The sequence below is a fragment of the Rattus rattus genome, chromosome 4 (genome assembly GCF_011064425.1).
Source record: "Rattus rattus isolate New Zealand chromosome 4, Rrattus_CSIRO_v1, whole genome shotgun sequence".
Lineage (NCBI taxonomy): Eukaryota > Metazoa > Chordata > Mammalia > Rodentia > Muridae > Rattus > Rattus rattus.
This window is the reverse complement of record NC_046157.1, coordinates 19026261-19040981: the sequence shown is the minus strand read 5'-3', so window position 1 is coordinate 19040981 and position 14721 is coordinate 19026261. Positions and strand designations below refer to the sequence as shown.

The 14721-nt window shown below is 45.3% G+C and overlaps 1 protein-coding gene across 1 annotated transcript in view; it reads left to right on the top strand.

The window, feature by feature from the left end:
- The window catches only part of Kalrn (kalirin RhoGEF kinase), a 537823-nt gene that overhangs the window by 267844 nt on the left and 255258 nt on the right, over positions 1-14721 (top strand). Inside the window, 1 exon segment of the mRNA XM_032900150.1 lies at positions 8470-8665. Coding sequence (XP_032756041.1) covers positions 8470-8665 — 196 coding nt within the window.

The window sequence follows — 14721 nt, the reverse complement described above, 5'->3', positions numbered from 1 at the left end:
GAAGGTTTTGCTTCCAGGATTTGAATTATCTCCAAACATCACTTTCTTTGCAGAAAGCCTGCTAGGCCACATGTCTTTGTCCAGGGTTGGGTTAGTTGAAACTAGATAATAGGTAAATCCATTTAATGGGGACATGAAGAGGTAATAACTTTAGATATGCTGACAACAGTGAACAGGCGGGCCACGGGCAGCCTCTCAGGATTGCCTGTGGCTGTTTCCATCTCTAAGGAGCCCTCTCCTACTGTACTACACAAAGCCACCTGCCTCTTGGCTACAGTGGGATGCACACCAATCTACTAGTGAGACTCTGGGGAAATGTTGCAATTTCTTTTCATCAGCTCTTATAAAATATGTGTGCAGATAACATGTATAGATTCATATTTATAGAGGGAGACTTTTCCTATGATCAGTGACTAACTTAGGGTGTTCCTTGAGGTGAGCACACACATAAATACACACACACACACACACACACACACACACACACACACACCCAAAGATTACTCAAAATGATGCCAAGAAAATAGACTCTAAGTAGGTAATTTTATAAAAGAAAACTACAGACCACATATATAGTCTTTAAAAATATCTCTCACTCTATAATTGCAAAGTTTGCTTCATGCATTTGAAAGTTATATGCAATATTAAGCCTAGTGAAGAATAAAACAGTTGACTCTAAGTTATCGGGTTCATATGAGGATGGGTTGGGACCAAACAGAACCAGGAAGGTTTGTCATCACGAGAGGAAGCTTCTGCCCAGAAAAGGAAAAGCAAGTTGTGACCTACTGGTGCTCTTAGCTTCTCAGCTGACTGCATGTGTAGATGTTAGTGTCTTAGGTTATAAAGTGATTGCTCTCTTGGCTATTCTCCTGCATCGAAATTCAGCTCAGTGGACATTTATCAGATTCCTACATCAGAAAATGTGCTGCCATTAGGATCCCTGCCATTTTAGGGAGCTGGAAGAAGCACTTAGACAGAGTCATCAGCATAGTGAGTGGATGACAGGGAGGGACTTACATCACACAGCTTGGGGAGCACAGAATAGGCAACAACTGGCCCAGCTGGGCTGCAAACAAAGTTTTGTTTTGTTTTGTTTTGTTTCATGAGATTGCACCCAGTGAGAAGGTCAGCTGGTAGAGGATTGGGGATGTGTAGCAGTGCCCAATTAAATACTCAAATTGGTCCTAGTGGTAGTGGCACATTCCTCTCTATCTGCCCCAATATTCTGGGTTCCTGAATAAAAGATACACACACACACACACACACACACACACACACACACACACACAGCCTTTATATTTTGATAAGCCTTAGAGATCAATGGCTGGACTGTTTCCTAACCTCTAGGTGGTTAATCCACCTCTTTCCCATATCCCTGAATTATTACTTACTAAAATCTATACTCCATTTTTGCTGCTCTAGACCCAGTCAAGCAGCCCTCTTGGGGCTGCTATTCCTCAGCTCCTACATGGTGGCTATGCTCTCTGTCCCTCTTCCTTCTTCCTTCTCCTTCCTTCCTCTCTGTCCCTAAGCCGGGGAATCCTAAAAGTCCCGTCTCGTCTGCCCTGCCCAGCCATTGGCTGCCGGCAACTTTATTTACCAATCAGAACCAACTGGGGACAGGATCTCCCAGGGCCTTAGGTGCAGACCTGCACATTCTTGCTCCAACAATTTTGGGGACCCAAATTAACATAACATAAGCAGCATTAGGCCAAACCCACTACAAGAATAAGAAAGAAAGAAAAAGAAACAGGATTTCATTATTTCGTTGAATCAAAATCTCTGATCCCTTTATACTTTTGTCTTTGACTGTCTCCTGGGAAAACTAGAAATTAAAAAAAAAATAGAGAAAAAAGTTTCAAATTCCTGGAAATGTTTGAGTAGACTATCGTGGGTGTCTCCTGTATCTGAACATCCATAGATTTCTTTTCTGTGTGGGGTGCATTCCTAGATCATTCTAGAAGGGCACCACTGCTCTTTACTGTCCTCTGATGAAGGGACTATAGTTGGCTACGCCCTGTCCTCTTGCCCATACTGAGAGTGTGTCCTGTTTACGACTCTGGCCTCTCCCAGAACATCAAGGCCGGGGCTTTCCAATGATTCCAGGCCCTAACTTGTCTGCCTTTTGTTGTTATTTCCCTCCCTTCAGGTAAGTGCTCCTGGTAAACTACTTCTTTTTCTAACTTAAATGATAGATTTCCTCAATTTTTTTCATTTGTCCTCTCTTCCTTTTTTCCTTTTTTCCTTCCTTTTCTCATGTTTGCCCAGTCCTATAGCTTACACAAAATAGACTTTAACTTAGTGTCACTGTCAAAGTCGTAGAGGTCTGAAATGTTGGCCCGGATCATCGGGACTCTTTGGTGTTTAGGGAGCACAGCACTCCAGGGACTCACAGTGGGCAGTGATCATCTAGGGACCCCATCACTTCATCTAGCTTCATCATCTTTCCTTTGTTAATGTTATCTTACTTACTACGTTACTTCATGATACTGCAAAGAATTGAATACTGAGCATACCAAAAGAATAAATAAATAAAATCTAGTTGAGGCAATGTTTTAAATTTTTCCCTCTTAGCAATCACTGTAGCATACTTGTGAGAAGGACTCACATAATAGATACAAGGAAGTAAAACTTCCTTCAAAACATTTATTTAATAATAATTAGTAGTAATATTAAATTACTTATTAGCAGGTATTAATGCTTTTGTTAAGCTCATATAAGAATCATTGGGAGGTTTCTCCCACTACCTTCTTTACAGAAATAAATAAATGAATGAAAATAAAATTTAAAAATCTCACTAATATTCATTCATTCAGCTTGAGTTTTCTGGAAAGCCACCATTTTCAGTACATTATCAGAGATCTCTGATGGACATATTCAGGTCCTTCTGCAATTGGCAGGCAGATCTGGAGCTGTGGATCTGAGCACAGATAAACTCAGCTGTCTTTAAAAATAAAGGGATAGTCCCATCTAGGTTCAATGCTATGTGCCTTTGAAGTACTGGAAAGAGACGAACCATATGGCTAAGAATGTGGCTTGCCCAGAAGAAAGGAATATCCAGCCCTCAAGCTCTGCCAGGTACATGATGAGTAACTGATGTATGTTAGAAAACCCCTCAGGAGAAAGATTTGACATTTCTTAAAATGGGAAAATTGAAAGCTAAGTATTTTCCATTGACCTACAAAAATGTCCTACTTTAAAATGGTAAGTATACCATTTTGAAGTGATAAATTAGTTTTTACACAAGGCCACAAACAATTAATTTATTGATCCACTCAAAGAGCATAATAACTTAGAACATTCAAGTAAAGTAAAAAAAATACATATATATATATATATTAAATTTCTTAGTTATTTTTCTGTTGATGTGCTAAGGCACCATTACCAAGGCAACTCATAGAAGAAACAGTTTATTGAGACTTACAGTTTCAGAGGGTGAGCCCATGGCCATCATGGTGGGGAGCATGACAGCAGGCAGAGAGGCAGGCTGGCACTAGAACAGTAGCTAAGAACTTGCAGCCTGCTCCATAAGCACAAACAGAGAGGAATGGCCTGGGCTTTTGAAACCTCAGAACACACCCCCAGTGACACAGCTTTTCATCAAGGCCACGCCTCCCAATCCTTCCCAAACAGTTCCTCAAACTGGGAACCAAGCATTCAGATAATATGAGTTTATAAAGGCCAAGCTATTCAAGCCACCACACCGATTTATGTTTATTTTTAGAGAAAAGGAATTAAGACAGGAAGGAGAAGAGAAGAGGAAGACAGATTTTTATACAGAATAAATAACTTGGTACAGAATAAAATACTTGGGCTAACAGTTCTCCAGACCTAAATACCTAGAAGATTAGAAATGGGAGGAACCCATGAGGAGGGCTCTCTGAAATGATTACAGCTTCCATCAGTTGATTTTGGTGAATCTGTTCTGATAGGAAATTCCTAGGCTTCTTTTCTTCCTTTTTAATCTTCTCTAATAAATAAAGTTTTAGCTATTCATCTAATTTCCTTTCTGGTGTCTTTAGAACAGACAATTGTTAGAACAATATGCTTTCCAAAATATTTTTCAAAGAGGTCGTTGTTCTTCGGGCCCCTTGAAAAGGGCCTCATTCTTTAGCCACACACTGGGCTTAGCCATCCTAATCTAAAACTCTAAATCAGGAGAGTGGGTAAGATTGGAGGCCCTAGAGCCACCAGGGTCCCTGAGCAGCCTGAGAGTCGATGAGGCGCTAATTGAGTGGAAGAGAAAGACAAAGTAGGCCAGTACAAAGCTGAGTGCTCTCGGGAACCTTCTATTTCCTCTCACATTTGGTTCAGGCTCTGCTCCAAGCTTGACCAAACTCTCTCCAAACACACTTAAATCACCAAGTTCATTTCCGGTGCAGGCTCTAGTTCTCACAGTCTTGTCTCTGTGTGAGCAGACACACTCAGAGCCTCACCCCAACCCCAACCCCCATGTTTTGGGGTAAGCCGGAGAATAGCCTCTCACCCTGAAGCCCTTTGTGGCGGAGGGTGTGTTCTGAGGAGTGGTCAGGACTTGAGCAGATTGGGAGGCTGATGAGGTCATTTCAGAGCATGGGACCCAGCAGGTGGTGGCGGAGCTGAGCTCACTCTCAGAATCAGCCTCGAACCAACTGATTCTCCACGGAAAGGCGTAAGGTAGAGCTGGAAAGCCAGCCTAGCTCATTAGCAGTGAGGTAGGGTGGAATTTAGAAGCTATTTAAAAAAAGAAGAAAATGAGCCCCTGTTGTATGCCAGCCTTGTGCCCTAGAAAGACAGTGGGAAAGACCCCAGTGAGAGGATGCTCCCGAGACTAATCTCCTCTCCAGGAACCGATGAATAAGTACATACAAGGCAAACTAGCTGATGGCTCTGGCTGCCCATGTTTCAGGAAACTAGGAAAGGGAGAAAATCGGAGGCCAATTGCAGGGCCCGGGAGTTAGTCTAGGGAGTCAGATGTCCAACAACAGGCTGTGGAAGCCCTTGTTCTTCAGGCCACACAGCAGACTTGAGCTTCATCTTACCTCTGTCAATCAAAATGGATGGTAGGGGCTGAGCGGAGAGGAGGCAGTGTAGAGACCCTCCACACAGGCCACTACACCTACTTTATCCTTGGTTTCAGACATACTCCCAAGGTACAGACCTCTACGCCTCTCCCTCCAACCTGAAGCCTTCTTCTGGTGACCACCAGCTAGTTCAAAGCTTTCCGTGTTAAAGATCCCTGGTCTTAGAACCCGTCTGGAACCTTCCTGTGACAAAATAGAACCACTGTGGGATCAATTTTATAGAAATGAAAGCTAAGACTGAAATACAACACACACACATGCCCTTTCATGCTATGGTTTTAGTTTTGTTCTAATTTCCTTTATGTCCGAGCAAGGAATAGACCTGAAGTTAGGTTCTGACTATTTCAGTAGATTGTCTCAGAAAGAGTTTATATCCAGATATATTAAGGGCATTTTACAAATACATAATCAGAAGAAAATCCATCAGCTGGATAGAGTGGTGCCCTCCTGGAATCCCAGCATTTAGCCTGAGGTAGATGACTTTGAGTTTAAAGTCATACAATATTTCGTCCCAAAAACCAAACACTGACGGCAAAAGCACTTTATAAAGGTAGATTTACAGATGGCCAGCAGAGCATATAAAATTAGCCACATATTATCCGCATCAATCACCATGAGGGGCATACACTTAAAACTGCACTGAAGTGTCACTCCCCAAGGAGAAATATCATTGAAGTTAGACAGCAATGACAGAAGCTGGTAAGGCTGTAGAGCAACTGGAACCCCCATACATTGCTAACTAGGACCATTGCAGGTCATCACCCCTTTGAAGAACTCTACCAGTTGCTTAGAAACATGGACCTGTTCCACTCAACGCTAGTGAAAAGCTGTGCAGCAGAAAGAGCGGTATGAGAATTCTCCCATCAGCCTTATTCATAATAGCCACACACTGGTCAGCGGGAGAGCGGATAAGTACGTTGTGAACCATCTGCACAATGGGTTCCGTTCTTCTACGTCAAGGAATGAGCTACCGACATGCGACAGCCATCCCTCTAACGCAGCGCGCTGAGCGAGGCAGACAGTAGAGCACATATACGCTACGATTTCGGTCATAGAAAACCCAAAACTAGGCAGAGTTATATCCGACGGAAATCTGAAAGAGTCTTCTTGTGCAAGGAGGGCAGAAATGACTGGAAATGATCACGAATGAGCTCCCTGAGGTGACGGGTGTGTATTTTGTCTTGGGTGACGACTATACACCCAAATGTATGAAACTGTCAAAACTCTCAGAACTAAGTGCTCAAAATATGTGCGCTACATGTAAATCATATTCTAATTTCGAAAATTATAGAAAGCAAAAAGCATACTTATATGCCTCTTTTATAACGGCGTGTTCATTCTGTAAGTTCTCTTATTATAAAATGAGGTGTCTCTTATTCCCCGTTTAACCCCTATCTGATGTTGGGAAGCAAAGTGTCCCTCAAAAGAAAAAGGATCCAGTGGAAGTCTGTTTCCCTGCTAACCTGCTGGTTGCCAGGCCTCCTCCACAATGGGTTTCCCTGCTGAGCTCAGTAGTTCCCTGAGTTGACCTGGAAAGATCTGGGGTGTGGGGTGGGAACCCAGAGCAGTGAGGGAGGAACTCTGCAGCTCCTGAGTCTCCGCTTCAAAGGCAGCTGCTGTGCTTTTTATCTGTTTCTGTTTTGCTGGACGAAAGATCTTACCCTTCGAAGATGACAGGCAGAATCCTGCGACACAGACAAGCAGCCCAGAAAGGACTGCTTTGCTTTCCCAGCCCAGTCCGCACAGCCATGACCTGGATACAAGGGCACATCTTTTGCCTCTAGCTGGCTTCTACATCCTGGTGTCCTCTGAGGACTTTAGAACAATTTGCATTTGTTCACTAGAAAGAGGCCGCCACCTGTCAGCTGGGTTAGACCCAATGAAAACCACTACACTAGGACTCTGGGATATGTGCTTAGACTACTGGGTCATGCTGCAAATGTATGAGCTAGAGAGACTTCCATTTCCGCTCCTCTGGGCACGACACGAGAAGACATAACAGAAAGTTTTATTCCAGGAATAATGTAATTCAGTGCTTTGGAGTCCCTTTTCTGTGGTTCATTGTGGAGAATGTATAGAGGGCAGAGACTTGGCCTTAATTAGCAGAGGGCGGGAGGCAGAGTAGGTGGAATCGATTGACCTAAGGTGTAGAGGATGAACCAGCTAATCCCCATCAGCCCAGGGCTTTTATTTATTGTGTGCTCCATGTTTCATCATACCATTACTGCTTCTGTATATTGTAATCTACTTGATTTTCAAGATCAGTGATTCTCAACCTCCCTAACGCTCCAACCCTTTAATACAATGTCTCATGTTGTGGTAACCCCCGCCCACCACCATAAAATTATAACCAAATGGGATCAAGAGAGATGGCTCAGAGGTTGAGAGCACTGGACTGCTCTTCCAGAGGTCCTGAGTTCCGTTCCCAGCAACCACATGGTGGCTCACAACCATCTGTAATAAGGCCTGGCGCCCTCTACTGTCAGGCAGGCATATATGCAGGCAAAACACATGGATAGATAGATAGATAGATAGATAGATAGATAGATAGATAGATAGATAGATAGATCTTTTAAAAATTATCCTCAAATAAAAGTATCGTCGCTACTCCATAATTGTAATTTTGCTATCATTATGAATCTTAATGCAAATACCTGTGTTTTCTAATGAATCCCAAGTGACTGCTATGAAAGAGTCATTGAACCCCTACCCCAATGGGCTTGAGAACCACTGTTGTAGAGGACTACCACACATATACACTTAGTTTGGTCACTCTTTCCAGGTATCACCCTTTGTAATGAAGAGAGACTCTAACACAGTGGAACACGAGAACCAGAAGGGAGACCCTGGCTTTAGTAACCTGCCTGGCTCTTTAACTGATAATGAGACCCGAGTCATTTCTCTGGGCTTCTCTGACTTCCAATTTCAGCTTCTGGAATAAACTAACTACTGAGCTCTGAAGGTTCCTTCAATTATGAAATATTTTTGCAGTAACAGCTGTAAGGTGATAGCTGAAGTCTTTGCAGTCAGGAGAACTGAGCAACTGAGTCCCTCAAACTGCAGCCACAGCAGCCATCCGTGTGAGTGAGGCCAGTTTCCTCTTCTAGAAGGCAGGCCTGGGGATCTCCATACTGCCTGCCTCAGTGGGTCGTTGTGAGGGTCCCAATGAGATGAATATGTCAAAACTTTATAAACTCTAACTTAGCGTACAAATGTTTGCAGCCATTCATTCGCTGTTGCTATAGACGTTGAAATTGCTGTCAAAGCTGTGTGTATGTGGATATAGTTTAAGGGTCAAAGAGGACAGCGAGGGGTGGGTTAGTTGATAAAGTTTTGGCCAGGATCTGCAGTCTAGCAGTGTCCTGTGCACCCAGTGAGCTCCGGCTGATGGTGGCACTTCTCACAGGTCACCGCAGAGCTGGATGCCTGGAATGAGGACTTGCTCCGGCAGATGAATGACTTCAACACAGAGGACCTGACCCTGGCAGAGCAGCGGCTACAGCGCCACACAGAACGGAAACTTGCCATGAACAACATGACATTCGAGGTCATCCAGCAGGGCCAGGACCTGCACCAATACATCATGGAAGTCCAAGCCTCAGGTGAGCTGCTTCTCATTGTCCCGCAGAGAATGTGCCCTGTGTGCCCCCACCTCACACCGCTCAGTTCATCCCTACAGATACAAAGAGGAGGAAGGTTGGTTCGCCTTTGTAAGAAAACTCATACGAGCTGAAGTAATTCATCCACGGTTGTCCAGTTTAGGCTGTGGGGAAGATGGGCCTGGAGCCAGAGTCCGTGGGTCCTGAGGTGTGAGAACTAGTGATGGAAGTTAGTGCAGGCTTTCAAAAGGGATAGCTTGGAAGCAGACAGAGCAGTCTGCAGTTCCCAGAGTGGTGCTGCCGTGGGCAGTAAGTTTCCCCGCCGCTCTCCCACCCGTGTTATGGTCTTGCTCCTTCTGCTACTCATAGGTGGGTTCTCTGATCTCTGGCTTACACTTCCCAGACTCAAGTTTTGTTCTCACTTTAAAGATTTATTTATTTATTATATATAAGTATACTGTTAATAGTCTGCAGACACACCAGAAGAGGGCATCGGATCCCATTACAGATGGTTGTGAGCCACCACATGGCTGCTGGAATTTGAACTCAGGACCTCTGGAAGAGCAGACAGTGCTCTTAACCACTGAGCCATCTCTCCAGCTCTCGTTTTTGCTGTTAATCACTGGTCTGTATATGAGTTTAAGTAGTGCTGGTAAAAGTTTATGGGAGATCGTGTAATTTTATAACTTCCTAGGAAACCATGGCATTTTATTACTTTTTATCTGTGTGAGATTTACTTGAAATGTTTTCAATAAATATGTGGTTTCTTTACTGCCACTCTTTAAGGCAATATTTTCTGGAACTAGAGAGAAACAGAGCAACCCAGGAAGACTGTTGGTTCAGAGGGAAAGAAAGCACACATCTTTTCGTAGACCAGTGCGGTGTTGGAATGCATTCTTCTCCCTCCTAGCCACCCAACCCGTGGCCTGTTGGCAAGGTCTTGCTCTCTAAATGGAAGTAGATGAGTTGAGGCTCTCGTCTCTCTCTAAGGCACGGTTGTCTGGCCATGCATCTGTTGATGGTGAACCTGAAAGGGGATTATCGGGAGGTGCTGGAAGTCCTACCGAACTTTACCGTATTGTGTTTATTCTGGAGGTCTGAAAAGTAAGAATCCTATGCCATTCAAATGGACATCACTTCAGACCACAGAGGGGAGAACCCAGTGAGTTCTGGTGACTTCTGTCAGCAAAGTTGTTCCATGACCCATCTAGGTCACAAACAGGATGCAGTTGTCTGTGAGACACGGGTCACTCTAAGCGTGCTGCCCACACTCTAGAGAGCCTAGGAAGGCCCACTCACTCACTGGGAACTCTTCAGGATGGCAGTGCTCAGGCTCCTGCCCTGCTGTCTGTGAATACGAGTCTGAGTCTAGTGCTAACAGGATCTCCAGGTAGACTGTGTTCCCCGAAATCCAGGATGCAGTGTTCTGATTGCCCGCTGCATCTTTTAAAAGGCCCCGCTCAGGAAAGGAAGAGCAGGGAACACAGGAACAGGAAACCCTTTCCTATGGTCGAACATCTCACCTGTGCTCAGGGGTTAGCCCAGCAGCTGCCTTGATGATGCTCTTTCTGGCTTTGTTGGAGGCCTTGAGATACACAGTAACTAGAAGAGAGGCTGGGCAGAGCATCTCAGATGCTCACCCTTCACCCTTCCGGACCTGTCTCCAAATGGATCTGTGTGCTGACCTGACCTTTGGTGAGCCAACTTCTATCCCAGGAGCCACATACCCTGGGAGCAGAAAGACAGTCCGGAGCTGGCAATCTCTGAGGGCTGCTCATGACTGCAGGTTGGCTATGCTTGGCATCCATCTTAACCAGGAGGGCTGAGTGGGTGAAAATACCCCCAAGCAGATGGGCTACCCACCCCCACAACATCCTGCTCTAGATAGGAGCTTTGTTGAAAGAGGTTTGTTTGGCCTCCTCAGCCCTCTCTACTAAGACTTGCTGTTCCCCTCCACCTACCATAGCTAGCTGTTCAATCTGGCAGAGCCTGTGAAGCTTAAAGGGAGACAATTCCATGGCTATAGCCTCACTGTCTGTCTCTGCTCTGCTCTGCTCTGCAGAGAAGCATCTGTGTATTCAACCCGGAGCATAGAACAGGAGATCAGGGTTGGTTACATCACACTTGACTTAGGAGAAGAGGGTTGGGGGATGGGGGTGGGATAGCGGTGGATCCAGAGCAGGACATGGCTGACGGATGTGGGAGTCACATAACGTTTGTTTAATGAACTGTATTTTGAGTAGAGGCAAAGTAAACATTTGTCCTGGAAAATAAGGACTATCATCAAGATTAAGACTCTTCTCCCTCTCTGCTAAATTAAGTAAGGCGTCCGCCTGACTGTTTTTAGCAATTCTTGGAACTAGAGAATTTGCCTGTGCTTATTTTCAGGTGTGATGTTCACATAACATTGAGCCAGGGTTTTCTGAGGCCTCCAGTACGACCGAAGCAAAAGCCTTGGAGTGAGTCAGCATCCATCCAGGGATTAGGGAAACAGGAACCATTCCCTCCCACTTCCCATCCCTCCTCACTGCAGCTCGACTGCTGGAGCCTCAGGGTTGGCTGTAGGGGATTTTGCTGTTAGCAAAACATGCCCTCTGGATTCACATCCAGTTCTGCTGCCGATGGGCAGCCTGGCTCGGACGGCCTGATTTCTTCTTCACTACCTCTTAGTCTTTTCTGTCTAGCCCACCACATGGACTCAATTTACAAATTCCTTCCAGTTCCCATTTGTCATGATTCAGCTTCCTGTCCTGCTGACTTTATCCCAGGTCCTGTATCCAGCAAGCTGTGACATCTGACCTTAGTACTAAGACAAGAGCGACAGAACTTAGGGATGCATTGATGTTGGGGCCGAAAAGTGTCACGTTCCCTTTTGATAAGCAACATTTTTTAAGTTTGAAAAGTTACTTGTAGAGGGTTAAAGAGATGCCTCAGAAGGTAGCCACAGAAGCAAGCGAACCTGGGTTAGGATCCCAGGGCACAGTAGACACTTCACACTTCTGCAATCTCAACACTGAGCAGGGGAGGAGAGGTGGGGAGACAGGTGAGTTCCCATGGCTCACCGTGCAGCCATTTCAGCCAATCATTGAGCACCAGGTATTCAACGAAGGGCTCTTTCTCAAAAACTAAGATGGAAAATCATAGAGGCATACACCAGTGTCAACTTACAGCCCCAAACAACACACACACACACACACACACACACACACACACACACACACACACACACACACACACACACACACACACACACACACACACACACACACACACACACACACACACCACACACACACACACACACACACACACACACACACACACACACACACACCACACACACACACACACACACACACACACACACACACACACACACACACACACACACACACACCACACACACACACACACACCACACACACACACACACCACACACACACACACACACACACCACACACACACACACACACACACACACACACACACACACACACACACACACACACACACACACACACACACACACACACACACACACACACACACACACACACACACACACACACACACACACACACACACACACACACACACACACACACACACACACACACACACACACACACACACACACACACACACACACACACACACACACACACACACACACACACACACACACACACACACACACACACACACACACACACACACACACACACCACACACACAACACACACACACACACACACACACACACACACTCCTTGAGTCTGTGGCAATAATGCTTAGAATTTACCGTTCCTGCTGGAAATACCAGCCTCAGATATATGCTACTAGTGGTAGTGAGGATTGAACCCAAGGCCTCACACTGGCTAGGTAAGTGTTCTACCTCACTTAGTTTTAGCTTTTATTTGGGGATGAGTTTGTACTAAGTTTCACAGGGTGTCCTTTAACCCACTCTGTAGCCCAGGCAGATCACGAACGTGCTATCCTGCTGTCTCTGCCAGGGTCGAAGGTAAATACGTGCTTCAATGAACTGTGCTTGCAGACAGCTTCCCCCTCCCAATTGTACAGCTGGGAACACAACTGTAAGAGGAGATACCAGGGTGAATCTCAGTCATTCTTACCACGTAGGTGTCCCGGAATATGATACCCAATCTCCCCAAGCCTCACCATTCCTGAGGAGGACTAAGCTACCACTTGAGGTCACAGTGAGGATGCAGTGGGTCACACATGAGCTTGGAAGAGACCCAATGGGGACGATGCATCCGGCGTTGTGTTTGCATTCTAGGCCGTAGAGCATCCTACTGGGGTTACTTGGCTTGAGCAGCTTCTTCAGCAGCGTGAGTGCGGTCTCCTATACAGCAGCCTGCAGCAGAATGCACATGCACAGCAAGTTCTCAATACTGGCATTTGCTAAATTAAACAAGAGTGAACATCAGCGTGGGTGGGACAGACGAAGGGAAAATAATAGACAGAAGCTAATTTGCTTTGTGACATAAATGGAAAGGAAATGCAAAGCCTTCGCTTTTTTCAGAATGAAAGCCACTCTGGATTTAGCAGGGTTGTGGACTATTGGAGCTGAGAGGAGAGAAGAGAAGCATGATGTAAGCGAATGCCTCACTAATACGTCACTGCGATGCGAGCCGGTGCTTCGCAATAGAGCTACACGTTGAGAACCACCTGGGGAACGTTTTAACAACACCAGGGTGTGGGCTTCATGGCTTAGGGAGCCATCTATAATTGGCCTGGTTTGGGCTGAGGCTGTCCTAAGAACTTCTGCAGGTATAGCCAGAGTAGTCAACGCTGATCTAAGAACCTGGCTAAATGACTCTGTATTTTTCTTTCCTTGGTTTTTACATACAAATGTCACAGGAAGATGATTGGTAGGGATGGCAAAAAGTGTTCTCTCTCTATGGCAAACACAGAAATTTAAGGATAGAAATAGCCGAAAACCTTCTAGGTCTGGCAATACAATCATAGATGCTCAACCCTGGCCCCTAACTGGGCTCTTTTTTTTTTCTTGAGGAAATTAAAATGATAATGAACACTGAGAGCATTGTTCAGTCCTGGGTCCAATTCTTGCACCTCAAAATCTAAATAATAAAGTGGCACCATGACCTAAAATCCAAAGAAACTAGAGTGCCATTTGTTATTAGCTGTGACCTTGACACACACACACGCACACGCACACCCACACACAAGAATGCAGAGTGCTCTATGACTCAATATAGAAAGAGAATGGCTGCTTCTTGGGCTGTGACCACTGCCATCTTGAATAGTGGTTATGAGTCCCGGTCATTGTTAGCCTCTCCTCCGAAGTTTTATGATTATCTAATGGCCAAGTCCCAGCCAGCCAGAGATTCTGGGTCTGTAGTGTTCACAGGAGACAATGATTTTCAAAAGTTCTAGATGAATCCAGTATGAACTGTGTTGACAGCATCAATCTAGTCCCACTCAAAACCATAGTTCATGACATACACGTTGAGTAAGTCCGTAAGTGTCACTAGATTTCATGTTCATAAGACACTCAGCAGTTTCATCGGTAGTCAGCACTGTGTTCTCATTAATCTCCCTCAAGAAAAAGGACAATTTGGAGAATTTGCTCATCTGGAGCTGACAAAATGCCAGACACCATATATACTATACCTGGTCCTTACAGCAGCTGTAGGTTATGATTCCCATTTTACAGATGAGGAGAGCGGGGCTTGGGGAAGGGTACCGAGCCAAGACTGTTACCATTAACAGGTTTCAGAGCATAGCCTCAAACCTAAGCCTGTCCCTCCTCAGAACTCTCCCACCACTCTGCACAAACCCACCTCACCCCTGAAGAGGCCGGCTTGCCCACTGGTCAGAGCGATGCGTGAGTAACATGAGCTGAGAACAGGGGGAGTAGAGGCAGTGGTGAGTGGAACATACATGGCCCCGGCATCAGAGAGCCTCCATTCCGGTGACAGTGTGAGCGAGGGATAAGAAGTCATCCTTGAGGGGTAACTGGGCCAATTCCCTATAGGGGACCCTGAAAAGAAATCTCAAAAAAAAAAAAAAAAA